The sequence below is a fragment of the Trifolium pratense genome, linkage group LG2, assembly GCF_020283565.1.
Source record: "Trifolium pratense cultivar HEN17-A07 linkage group LG2, ARS_RC_1.1, whole genome shotgun sequence".
Taxonomy (NCBI): Eukaryota; Viridiplantae; Streptophyta; class Magnoliopsida; order Fabales; family Fabaceae; genus Trifolium; species Trifolium pratense.
The window spans coordinates 30,690,469-30,704,775 of NC_060060.1; the positions used below are offsets into that span (position 1 = coordinate 30,690,469).

The 14,307-nt window shown below is 33.5% G+C and overlaps 1 protein-coding gene across 2 annotated transcripts; it reads right to left on the minus strand.

The window, feature by feature from the left end:
* Window positions 1–767: 767 nt before the first annotated feature.
* Window positions 768–13,255, minus strand: LOC123908163 (probable DNA helicase MCM9). Of its 2 annotated transcripts, none has more exons than XM_045958709.1 (20): window positions 13,038–13,255; window positions 12,832–12,934; window positions 11,889–11,994; window positions 11,661–11,799; window positions 10,755–10,821; window positions 10,196–10,370; window positions 8,523–8,622; window positions 6,891–6,988; window positions 6,591–6,656; window positions 5,511–5,603; window positions 4,778–4,894; window positions 4,164–4,236; window positions 3,491–3,557; window positions 3,280–3,361; window positions 2,774–2,895; window positions 2,626–2,693; window positions 1,832–1,941; window positions 1,701–1,748; window positions 1,463–1,615; window positions 768–947 (listed from the first exon to the last, which is right to left on the minus strand). In XM_045958709.1, exons 1-20 carry the CDS (start codon window positions 13,178–13,180, stop codon window positions 871–873), a joined length of 2,007 nt encoding a protein of 668 aa, XP_045814665.1. In that variant the 5' UTR covers window positions 13,181–13,255; the 3' UTR covers window positions 768–870. The 2 variants fall into 2 exon arrangements, 1 of the variants encoding a protein (XP_045814665.1); XR_006809565.1 differs by having other exon boundaries at window positions 868–947; window positions 1,034–1,615.
* Between the last annotated feature and the right edge of the window lie 1,052 nt (window positions 13,256–14,307).

Below are 14,307 nucleotides of genomic sequence, written 5' to 3' on the forward strand. Positions count from 1 at the left end.
CCAATATTCCTATCAACTAAACTATATTCACATTATAGTATACTAAGTATATATAGTATTAGAGTTGGAGTGAAATATATGTATATGTATGTAAGAGATAGAGGGGAGGGGGCCTTGACCACTGCAAGATCCGCCCCTACCAATATATGATCTCCTTGATTAAATCACGAGAGTTGGCAAAAAAAAAAAACTCCACCAATTGATTCAATTGTAACTATAAAAGAATGTAGATAGTATCTTAAAAAAAAAATTCTTCGTGAAAGTCAATATCCACTTATATTAACTTACTCCATTTTTTTTGACAAATTTTATGTAATTTAAAGATTATTTAGTCATGTAAATTCAGGTTGATTGAGGTAGCCTTTAGGAACATTTATATGCAGGGTGAGGTTCAAACTCTAGATTCTCAATTTCTTCGCAATTAATATGTGAGTCTAACCACTAAGCTATTTGACAATTTTTTTATCATGTTTATATACATTAAGGACTAAATTGAAAGAAAAAAAAAGTAATACTTAAGGTACTAAATTGATGATTATTTATTGAAATGAGAATATGATAACACTCGCTCAGATGGTAGGACATTGTATTATATATGGAGGGGGCGGAGTTCGAACCCAGGTCATCCCACTTATCCACCTTATGGGTGGAATTTTTTATTTTTGGTGATATGAGTGAAATTTCTAGTCACTAGGAATACAATAACACAATGAAAAGACTTGGTAAAAAAAAGAAAACAAAATGAAAAGACTTGACCATCTAAACAATAAATCGATAATAAAATAAATTCATTTAAATAAATAAAAAACCTTCAAAATGCGCACGAGTATTACACAAAATTATCAACATGATCTTCAACTTTCTTTGCCTTCAATCTTCCATATTCATATCAGAAAAGTTGTCATTGCATCCCAATTTTTCTAGGATCAACCTTTCTTGCTTTGCATCTGTTGTATTGTGTAGTAAAGAAGTACTTATCAAATCAAAATGCTGTTGTAAGTAAAAAATGGTTTAATAGTTAGGGGTAGGATACCTTGAAAAACTATGAGACAAACTATTAAGAGAGATTAGTGAAATATGGTCCATCTTTAAACTTATACATGACAAGATTTTATAATGCCAATTGCTTTGTGTAACCAGTCCTACCTAGAGGGAGGAGAAAGCTTGGTCATTGTGAAAAGATGACATCAGAACTTTACATGTAAACTAAATTAGTTAAAGACATGAAAGAAGTCCTCAAGACCACTATTAATCCATATTGCTTTATTATGTTTGAGGAAAAAAACATGAAAATTAGAAGTTACAACTATATGCAGTTTCATTAAAATTTCAGTTTGTTAATAGAGCTCAATGGTATAATTGATCTATGTACTACACCTGCTTTAAAAAGATATTGGTCGTTTATTGAAGCAAAACAATTATGCAAAGCTACATTTTATGCAAAGAAAGACAGCAAGGATACATTCCTGATCAGGGTTGTCGGTGAAATTGGAATGCAGAGCATTCCCAATGCAATCCACAATAGCTGAGGTAGTCATGGAGGATTCTATGCATAAAATAGCTGTGACAGCATCTAGACGAGTAACCTCATTTCTGAACATCAGCCTTGCATGAGCTGTGTTAAGGAGTAATAGCACATAAGAGGCTAGGGAAGTTGACCAGGGAGTTGGACAGAGGAGTTTCAGTGGCACTATACGTACCTTGAGCTAGGCGAATCAAACTTTCAAGCATGCGGACAGTTGTCCTAGCTACATTGCAAATTTGTAACTAAATAAAATGACATGAATAAGAACTAGACTCACTTAAGAAAAGGAAATTTTTTAGATCAAACCTGCATTATCAGTTGCAGATTTCCTTTGAAGTTGATAATAGCTGGATATAACTGTTTCGGCCTCTCTCGTAAGGACTGGTTTGAATTTTTCTTTCAAATAGTGTATATACCTGCAGGGTTCTTTGCACTATTATAAGTAATCATGAATATCTTACAAAGCCATTACTATTAAAATCAAGAAATTTGGATAAGTTCAGATCAATCAAATTATAAAGCGTTGTATTACACCAAATGTACTCGATAGACATTTAATTTTGGCCACTATATTTTTGTTACTTGCCCATACTCCATAATGGTTTATCGTGTTTCATCTAACTTTTTAAAATTATTAGGAGTCTGCATACCAAAAGGAGAAAAGAATCAGCTATGCAGAGGGAGTTAGATTAGAGTGTATCAACCATCAATAAATCTCAGTATCCACCATCAATAAAAAAAATAAAAAAAAACCATCAATGAATCTAAGTATCCACCATATGATGTTCAAAGTAGGGGGAAAAGGTTCAGGAAGCTACAAGTTATCTAAAATTATGAGAAGATTCAAAAAGCCAACTTAATCATGAGCAATGGGTCACAAACTCAAATAAGAGAATATAAATCTAAATTCTAGATCCCTAATTTGTTGACAGAGCTTAACCATGATACTAAATTGAAAGATATCTCTCATGCAGTGTAATACTAATGAAAGACAGGTTCAAACATTTTTTTAATTTTTAATTTTTATATAAAAAAAATGAAATAGATTTATATGCAAACAGTGTTAGTCAATAGCCATGACTATTAACCTCGTACTTTACCTCTTGAGTGTAGAAAGAGGCCAGATATTTGCAAGATCTTCATCATTGGATGTTCTATCCGGTTCTGCCTGGATATTAGTTTCCATACTAGTATTATAATCTTAATTAATCATAGGAAGTTGTATGCATTGTAAAGGGATCCAGTTACCTCAGAAAGAATATGAGATGAAACTACTGCATCCCATTCAGGATTCTTTGTATCCAAGAGCACCAGGACTATATCAAATCTGCTTAACAAAGGACCAGAGAGGGTTGTATTGACAGACAGAGCTACCTCGTGTTAAGTCAGACAAGTAATGAATTGAAGCAAGCAACAGCAAAACTACTTCAGACATTTAGAAGCAACCAGCATTGTATGTAATTTATATAGTGAGGGTTTGGATATTCCTAACCAAAAGGTAAGAAGAAAGAATTTGATGCACCTCAAAGTGCATCAAGAATAATAGGAAATGTAAAACTACTTCAGACATTTAGAAGCAACCAGCATATTATGTAATTTATATAGTGAGGGTTTGGAAATTCCTAACCAAAAGGTAAGAAGAAAGAATTAGATGCACCTCAAAGTGGATCAAGAATAATCAAGAATAATAGGGAATGCAATTTGACATCATTTTTAATTAATATTAAACTAAAATATATTGACTAAAGTGATACGTTGATCAGGATCATAATGTCCCTTAGGATTTGTGGCGCCAAATACTGTTGTTTTGGTACTGAGGGTTGTTACAAGACCAGCCTGGTTAAAACAAGAGAGATAGTTAGTGGCTAAACTTTTTGACCACAAACCTGCCAACACAAGTTGACTTCTATTTTGAACAAAAATGAAGTTCAATCATATTTTGTATAATTGATTAAAATAGTGTACCTTGGCAACACTTATTGTCTGCTGCTCCATGGCTTCGTGTATTGTTGCTCTGTCATGTTCCCTCATACTGCCAAATGAACTCTTAGTTTCATACCCAATGCCAGCATGTTAAAGAATAATAGACAGTTCTGCCAGAATTTACATTAAGTCTCTACTTTCACAAGTCTAAGGAAATCAGCCTCACCAAAGTGTATGGAAGTTTCGAAGTTAAAAAGTAGAACTGATTAAATGGATTGAGGTCTTCCAAGTTCCAAATGGAAAAGAACTTGGTGCAATTCATATTTAAAGTTCAGTTTTAAAACGAAGAATGTTTTCCTATTACAGATGGTGAGCTTTATGGTCTCACTCATAAGCGATAAAGCGGAAAAATCTGATTGGCTAAGGCACTACTTCTGAAAAGAAATCATCTCTTTGCAAAAAAAACCAATCATCCAATCTTTAAATATAATGAACAAAAACAAAAAGAAAATGTTTTATAATTCTTACCAACCCAATATTTTCTGTATGCAATATTCAATCTAAACCTACAACCATGAATATATTTTTTTTTTCTCTCTGTTTTGCTTTCTAGCTCCACAATTGGGGTATTACTTAGCCACATACAAGATTTTAATCAAGGACTAAACCTCACGAAAAAAAAAATCAAAACCAAAGCAATTATACCCAAGCTTACCTATCAAATTCATCTATGCAACACAATCCTCCATCTGCCAAGACAAGGGCGCCAGCTTCCAACATCCACTCACCTACAGATTCCATAAATTACAGTGGCACTTAGTATAAACAACTACGAGGTGCAGATTCATGCATGTTGAAATTTGTAATCAATAATTTTGGCGCAGTAGTTGGAGTTGCTTCTGTATGACCAGAATGTCACAAATTCAAAAACTAATTCAAAGGTAAGACTACCTATAAGAGATCCATTACGAATCAAACTCTTTCCTGGATACCTCCATTGAAGGAGCATTGTGGTACTAGGTTGTCCCTTTTACGTGATTAATTAGAAGTCCACTTGAAATGCTAGATTACGATTTTAACAATCATCTTGCTACCAATTAGAAAATGGTGAAAGGAAAGCTCATGACAACTGAATGCAAAAAACACTTTGTTTTGTTCATAAAACAACAGGAGGGGGAATCCCAACAGTGAACTAAAGAGCATTTCAATAAATTAGCTTTGGTTTTGATTTACATGTGAATCTTTGTTACAAATACAATAAATCAGTCTGCAAAGTTTTGAAGGAAAAAGAAACTGTTATGGTGTAAAATAAAGCTGTATCAAAATTACCCCCATCCTTCACGGCAGTAACAGTCAATCCTGCACTTGTGCTTCCCAACCCAGTTGTAATAACAGACCGGTTGCTCAATTTTGCAGCAAATTTCAGAAACTGAGATTTTCCAGTGCCTATAACAAAGAGCCATAGACAATAAGTGAGTGAAATTTAACAATTAACATTACATGTTTAACTTTGTTTTGTCCCCCTTAATTTGATGGTAAGAACTGACAGGAAAGTCAACATACAATTGAAATGCACCTTACGAAAACTTCATTTCATAGATACAGCAGACACAAACTCAAGTCATAAGGTCAACTCAAGCATCAGCCAATTATTGTGGCAGTTTAATAGCATACAGAAACATACTAGCATAAATCCTAACATCGAAACATGTTGGTGCCACCATTTTACCATGAAAGGAGCTTGCAGAGCAACAGAAAATATTTTTGTTAAATTAAAAATACTAAATCAGTGGCAATATAACTGAAGTATGACAGAATTAACTTAACAATTAGGTGGCATCGATGATGTTACATTCATAACATTTTTGCAACATGACATCACCAGAATGGTAGAAGTCACCTCTTTTTTTATTTATTTTATGTCACTTTCAGGGGTGCACAGGAGGAAGTGTAGTATTCATCAAGCATCAAATGAAAATCCAGGTTTTAAACTTTTAAGAAGTAATAATAGTAGTATTGATGGCAGTGTAAGTATAAATAGTAACAACAATTGATTGCATACCAGGATCACCGACCAAGAGTAAGTGGGACTCCCCCCTTACCCTTGTTCCAGAAGCATCGACATGTTGTACACCTCCGATTAGTGTTAATGCAACTGATCAGAAAAACATACGACGTAAATGTTTACATAGAGATATGATATTATTTATGAAAAAGGGAAATTTCTGTTAAAGAAGCTATACTAATTTATGAAAGGAAATGAATAATTCTCAGTTGAGAAGAACAAATCCACCCATATTTTACAGGTACAATTCCTATCCCATAGATGGAGACTGATTTCTTCTATAAACTGAAGAGTGACTACAGAGAGTGGAAACTCCTAGCCCGAGGCACAAGCCGAAACAGAAAAGATGACACTCAATATGATCTAGCCCCACTGCATCCGTACTCCAAAAAAATATTTTGTTTTGTTTAAGAAAATGTTTTCAATTTTTTTGTACAGATAACAGTGAAACAACTCTTTCTTTGCTTTGATAAGAAAAAATCAAAACTTTGCTTTCCGTGCAAAACTTTAAAACGAAAAACAAAGTGAAAGCAATGCAGCATTTTTATAAGTAAAACTGAAAAAATGAAAGTAGAAAATGGGTTTTTGTCTTTGAAACCAAAAATGCCCTCAAACACCCTTTTCTTTTCTCTCTCCAGTAACTAACTCCCACAAATTGACCAATTTCCCTCTTCAACTAGTTCCTTCCACTCTAACACCTTTCCTATTTCCTACTTTAGATCTGCGTGTGAAAAATTTGGGCTTGGGTTTGGATTCATCCAACCCAACAATATTCTAATATTAGTCATTTCATGTCATAGACAACTTCTAATCTATATAAATGAGTGTTTTCATTTCACACTTATTTTCACAACTTTTCCCAATCTAAGTCATATTAAGCTCATGTATTTTTTCTACAATATTTAAAACGTTCCTCTTTTGAATAATTTTTTAGGGCAATACGAAGATTCCATATGTCCATAAATACAAGTAGAAATATGTAAAAAGAAATCCTTGAGAGAAACATTTAAGAGTGTGCATCCAAATAGAAAGTATCAAATGTCAAAGTGCAATAAACTTCAAGTTGAATGTGTTTACCTGCCAGCTTGACCGTGAAAAGACCAAATATTTGTGGGCAGATTCCTCGTAGAATAGCATTCCTTCCTGTGTAAAAAGAGGTTTCGAAGTTTTCATCAAACATAACATAATTTCATATTATAAACCATCCAGATACCTTCAACAGTTGTTAACCAAATTTGACCATCAATGGGTGTGAACAGAGTATGATCAAACATTTTAGATGGATTAAAATAATAAATATTGAGGCAGTCACTAAAGGCTCAAAAATATGAATTTGAATGATACAAGGATACCATAGATGTGTTATGGGAATACCACCTTTTAAAGGTGTGTCTTTGAAGTGATCCCAAAACTGCTTGAATTTCATAACGATGGCATCAGAAATATCAATTTCTGACTTCAATTCATTGATTCTCCTGAAATCAATAAGAAAAATAACGAACTGTATCAGTTTTTCTTTGCTTTCCTTCCGTTAAATTATGGTAAATAACTATTCCCTCTGTCCCATTATGAGTGTCACATTTTGTTATTTCACATAAATTAACGAGAAGCCATAAATAAATAAAAATAATTTCACCAAATTAACAGTAATATGGGTGTATTCACCATAATCATAAATGCAAAGCAGAAAATATTGACTCAAGAGTGATGAACATGGTATTAATTAGAGGGTACAGATGGAAAAATAATAATTAATAATACATAGAAAATTGAAAAACGACACTCATTTTGGAAATGTCACTCATAATAGGGCAGACAGGATTATAATTTAAAGGGCAAGTTCCTGAAAGCGCTCAATTAGTTTGTGCTTCATCTAAAAATATAAAAACACATGACATGTAATACATACTTACTCTCTGATAAATTACACATTGCAAAGGTTTACACTGGGAGAATAATGGGGAAGAGTTAAAAATAGGTGTAGGCAAGCAATGAGAAAATAATGAAAGGAATGTTCACAAACGGGCAAGGCGAAAGCAGGGATTTCGTTGAGGAGAGTTATAAGGAAAGTTAGAGAGTAGTGAAGCAGGAATGAATTGAATGAATAGTATGTTTCAAGTGCTGCATATCCAAATATATAGAAATATGAAAACCAATTGTATGAAATAATATAACATATTCTTAATTGTTTTAAGATACATCCTAAATATAATGGGATAGTTTTCATATATTGCAAGAGATTGTCTAGAGCAATAATATGCTGACTACATGCTACAAAATTGTATGTTTGATGTCTCTTTTTCCAGTTGTCTCTTATTTTGAAGAATATTTCACAGTAGTTCTAATGAATAGCTTGGGATTTCATATTTAGGCTGTGAAGAATTTAAGATTAGACACCAAATAAATCAGAAATCATATTTAGGAAAAGAAGAACATCAAGCTAACGAGGAACTTGTGTTCTCCAGTTACGAACTTAATCTAGCAAAAATAAGGTCAATGGTTAAAGCAGCAAAATTGAGCTAAGAGGATCATAATTTTTTTCATGGTCGGTTGGCAATTATGAGAGGCTGGACTAGCTTGTTTCACCATGTAACTTTGTAGTATAGGATTTAAATTTCATGACATCACTGTATACAGAGAATGATGAAAAGCCATTAGCAGAAAAGGTTGACATTTAAACCTTAGGCATCATTGCTTGGTCTATAAACTATGCGGAGTTGGGAACAATTAAGAACATGCATAAATAGATATATTTTTCGCATGACAGACTCTTCCATAAAAAGCACCAAAATTTATAACATCAGGAAGCTTTATTTTCTTTATATTTACTTTGAAGGCGAAAACAGTGCGAACTTTGTTTCGCCTTACACTGCTGGTTATTAATAGGAGAATAATATTGAACATGCATAAACAAATATATATTTCCGCTTGGCAAACTATTCCATAAAGAGTATCAAAATGTCATATGTCAGGAAGCTTTAAAGGAAAACAAAAAGAAAACTTTTTCACCTTACATTGTTGGCTATTAATACCGGATCAAGGTCACAGCGCACATCCTTCAACTCTGGAGACCATCTTGCCGTTAAGAGACCAGTAACAATCACATCATCTGCAAGTAAAAAACTAAATTCCTTCATAACCAACATCCAACAACAAATATTGCATTTATGAACTAACTTAAAAAATATGTTCTGAATTCATGTTGCATTCCGCAACTCACCTTACAATCTTTACTTGGTATACATTGCTCGATATGTTCATGTATAGATTTAAAAATTTCATCAACACACATTTCTTAATTTAATTATTTTGGAATTAACAAAAATAATGTCTATACTCTATAATAGGACTGATTAGTTATTGTTTCCTTAGATATCCATCATTAACAAAAGGATATACCATTACCACTTATAATATTGATTCAGAATAACAACTCTCTCAATACTTACTTTTTTTGTATTTCGCTAACTGCCCAAAATCATTTATCAATAATACTGTTTTGCAGCACTCTGGCTTTAGCTCGTGATAGATCACCAAATTTTCAGGGAACTACTACTAAAAAAATTACATTATCTACCAGAAACTGAAAATTATATATCCAAACAAAAAGACCCGACACTCTTGAATCAAATAAATAAGAGCACTAACATTACACTCTCTAATACACTCTTCTCAACACACCCTCTTCTATAACCATTGGTCGAAATTTAAATGGGTCCCATTATTTTGGAAATGGATCCTAGTAAACTATGTCGGTCCCCACATAACTTTGATGTGACCCGTATTAATGTCAACCAATAGAAGAGTGTGTGCTAGAAAGAATGTTATTAGAGAACATGTTGCTAGCATTTCTCGAAAAGTAAATAAATAAGTAACAAGCTTTCTTGTTTATTTTAGAAGCTATTGTAACCAGGGAAGCAAACATGACACAGGGAGAAAAGGAAGTAGACATGAAAATGAACGTAGTTTGACCAGCATTGTATCCACATCATGATCAATGAAGATTATGAGTGGCCACTTTACTTTCAAGCCCTACTTCCGATGCACCCTAAGACTAAGAATCACTGTTGCTGAGATTTACTAAACTATACAGCCTAACTTGTAGCATGTGATTGTGATCTCACTATATGTAGATTGGTACTTAGAATATCTCTAACCAAACTGCTTAGTTATTATCACGATTTGTATCCTGATTTCCTATTTATTTACAATTAAAAAGTCTTGCATCCCTATAAATAGCGCTAGTGTTTAGTTTTTTTATATCAAGCTCTAATTATTTCTCTCCTCCTTTAAAACTCATAAATTCATGGAATCAGAGTGTCTATGGAAACAGTTGATACTGACTTTTTTTACTGGGCTAGATATTGACTTAGTTACTGTCGAATTGAGAAGCAGTTTAGGCCGGAGATGGAGAAGACGTGACAATTTTCTTAGTTTGCTTAAAAACACTCCTAAATGCTTTGGAAATGTTACCCTCTTGTCTCTTAAAGTCCAATTTAAGAGATCCAAAAGTTTACCTTAAATTCTACCTTGAAACTATTTCCATTTGTTATCGATTATACACACATGCATTCAAACATGAAACAAATATACCTGTGGATGAACTAAAAATTTCAGCCCAGTATGGCGTGGACAAGTTAGATAGCAGTGAGGAGTAAGATGAGAATTTGAGGGAAAAATACCTCCAGCTTTAACAACATCAACAAGGTCATCCTTCAAGATGACAAGAATTGAACGAGGAATCGCACCAACACCTAGCACCTGTGTGCTCTCTTGGACTTTTATCTCCTGATAATCATGGCACACTATAGTATTCTCTACATACTGGAATTTTGTACCCCCACAGGGCTTCGGCTTCTACCATTAAGAATAACAATCAAACATAACCAAATGAATGAGGACTGTCTGCCAATTTAAGTATACTAATATAGTTAACCAGATTACATATAAATGAGAAGATAAATATTCAAAAGATAAAAGTCCAAAAATCAGATTTTAAGTTTCCCAAGCCAATTTGTGGATTAAATAAATTGACCTACATATTCCCCAACTAATAGCAAGAAAATAGTATGCAAGCAAATCCTTATGTGGCACTAAGTTAATAATGCATTTTAATATATGATGATTGCAAAGTGCAATCATGATTTTTTATTTTTTTTAGTGTAATGTAACAGGAACAAATGCTCAAGGAAACCTGAATTGAGAAAATACAGGACTTCAAACTCAAGACGCAAAAGATACCTGAATTGGACAAATTGAAGGTAATGATATGGAGTTTCGAGCTTCCACCTCAGGATGAACTGTGAAGCTGCACAAATAGTATGTTAACTGGTAATCTACAAATGTGTCATGGGGTACATGGGCAAAAACAGATAACTTTACAAAGTTGTGAATGTACATAAGTGAACCAGATTTGTATATACACACATAGAAATATGACTGTAAGCATTTAATTACAACCTCTACTGTAGAAACAAATAGTACAGGTTTATAAGTATACAACTAAGGAAGTTAATAGTACAGCTAATTATCACAATATTCAAGCACTTCCCACATGATTGTACATGCACTGTCCTAGTAGGAGTTTCCCATTTGATCCATTAGGATGTCGAACAACGTAAAATAAAAGTTGCAAAGCTAACAAGAGAAAGGACTGGAGTGATGACCAACCAAAACGGCAAGTAGCTAGAATTTCCACCCAGCCCATATCATCACGGTTTTAAATAGAGATATTTGACTGCAATTGAGGCCGCAATGTCAATGTTTTTTAACTTCTATGAGACCGCAATCGCATTGACCATCTCTTTCCACAACACGAAGGATTGCAACTAAACCATAACCACGGCTACAATTTAAAATCTTGCTTGTGATAACATTTAATGAAAAAGACCAAGAACCAAGTTATTGTGAAAATTAACAAGTGTGCGTAAATGAATCAGAATTGTGTGTAGTATGTCCGTCACATTACATATATCGAGTTAAGTGTAACAGTTACTGATAGTACAACAAAAGATTTAAATATTCATTATTTGCAAAAGACCAGTAGTATCCTTACCTTAAACCCTCGCCAAGAGTGATTAATTAACAAACGATATACTTTCCGTATAAATAATAATGTGAGCAAAAGGGGAAGAGAACACAATGCACCTGTTTTTGCATTTGTGGCACATGTACTTCCTCTCTCCTTCATGCATCTTGATAGCTCCGGACCTGATTACTATCCCTTTGAGAGTGAGAAGAATCCCTCGGTGCTGCACCCGTACACGTCCTATGCTCGGAAAAGTCTCTAATAGAATAACATCATTATCAGTGAGAATTTGGCATGAGGGTCCTTAATGGGGAATTGCGACAAACAAGCGGTGAGCAGAAACAAACCAGGGCATTCAAGGGGAGAACCACTGATGTTAATCCGAACGTGAATGTACTTTTTCTCAACCACAGTATTCTTTTCATCACCAGCCATTTCTCCTAACACAATTCTCTACCATCAACCAAACCCCAACATAAGTCAATCTTCTACTCTTTTGTTCTAGTTCAATTTTGAATAAACCATCAATTAAGTCCTTAAACTATCACACTCTCTTCAATATTTAGTCCTTACACTATATAAATATATTAAGTAGTCCTAAAATATTTAAAATCTGCCAATTTAGTCCCTACTACTAAGATGTTTGGGACTAAATTCACAAATTTTCATATACTTTTTATCCGTTAAAAAATAAGAGACTCGGCAGAACAACTTAAATTGTATTGTGTTTAATTTTAAAACTACTTCGAGACTAGACAAACTTGGGGGCAAGAAACCAGACAAAAATTGAAATTATTGTCTCTCAATAAACCATAAGACAAATTTTTGTCTCAAATACACGTCTAAAATACCAAAATAAGACAAAAAATTGTCGGATACCTTAAAAGTTTGTCGTGTTTTGTCCGGTATTTACCTTTTTTAAATCAAATGGACCTTTGGTGATTAAATTGACGGATTTCATATACTTCAAAGACTATTTATTACATTTATATAGTTTAAGAACTAAATCCGTGAAAGAATGAAAGTTTAAAAAGACTAAATTGATAGTTAATTTTTCAAGTTTTTTTCTTTTTTGGTTACCATGATATTGGTACGAAGTTTCCACCGCCGTAAGCGATGACTAATCTCCGTCGGGAAACCTGTGGGGCACACAAGGTGGGTTCAAGAATCGAACCCCTGACCACATGCTTAAGGGGACCAAGACCCTTACCACTTGGACCAATTCATTGTTGGACAAGTTTTTACTTTTAAACTAATAAAAGAAGAAGAAAAGAGGAAATGGAATGATACATGAGTCCTAAGAGCAGCTTCATCGAATAGTTGAAGATAGGTATTGGATTGGGAAAAGATGAGATGAGCAATGCGAGGATCATAATCCAACAATTCTGCGAAGCTATACACAGTAGATACAAAAAAAGAGAGTTAGGGTTAATAATAATATAGAAGTAGTAATAAAGGATATGAAAAGAAAAGAAAAAATGGAAGAGGTAGTTTACTCGATGTAGAGAGGAAAATGAAGATTGAAATCGGGAGAAGATGAAATGGAGCGGAGTTGATCGGAATGGTCGGTTTCGGGGTGGAGGAGGTAAGTGGCCATCAGTTGCGTCCAGTATTCTGGATCATCGGCGGTGGCCATCATTCCAGCGAGGTTTGAGCGGGAAACAATGTCTGTTGCGCGGATTCTGTCTGTGTCAGTCAATTCTAGTCTAATGTGCTAGTACAAACTTTGTTTTAACCGTTGAATTACTACCTTAGTGGGAGTAAAGTAAAGCTATGTTTGGTAAAAACCATTGGATGGTCATAAAGCAATTTACAGAGGATGAGCTTATAGCGAATAACTAATTATAAGCTAGTTTTTAGCTTATAGCAAATAAGGTAACTGATTGAATTTGTAGTATTTTAATAAAATTAGTAGTTGAACTAATTTATAAGTATAAAATGACATAAAAGATATATGTTTAATTAATTTTTTGAAATAAGATTATAGGATTAAAATTGGAAGAAAAAAAACCGGTCATCAGTTGGTTCAGTGGTGATTGGCGCTGAACTTGGTAGGAAGGACCACGGTTCGATCTCCCACAACTGCGATCGAAAGGGGGCTGGAACCACTTAATGTCAGAACTGACCCCGAACGGGCTGGAACCACTTAATGTCAGAACTGACCCCGAACCAAATTAAACTGGTGGTGAAAACCAAAAAATGGAAGAAAAAATGATAAGCTATAAGCTCATAAGCTACTTGAAATAGCGTTTGAAAAATAAACTATAAGCTGGTAAAATACTAAACTATAAGCTCTTTTTTAAAAATTGTTACCAAACAGAATTTTTAACTTATAAGCTAAAAGTTATACGCTAGTTTATTTGTATTCCCAAGAAAACTAAATTACTTTTTGTGGGTCATAGTAATTGGTAGGATTTAAAAATTTGATCAATATTGTTTTAAAAAGTAAAAATAAATTTATACATCGTAAAATATTTTTCTTATTTGTACTTATTACACAAAACTAAGAAAAATATATGATTCAACTTTCACTTCTATGTAATGGCATAAACTTTTCCTCATAATGATTGATACTGTCCAAAATTATGAAGTTTTTCTTTCTCATCGCACATACCCTTGTATGAAGAAGTGCTCAAAATATTTGAAATATATACCTCAATCTCATGACATTATTCACCATTTCACCCACAACGAGATTAAAATAAAACATGTATTCAAGGTAGTTCAAATAAGGCATGTATATGGTACATGAATTACACAGAAACG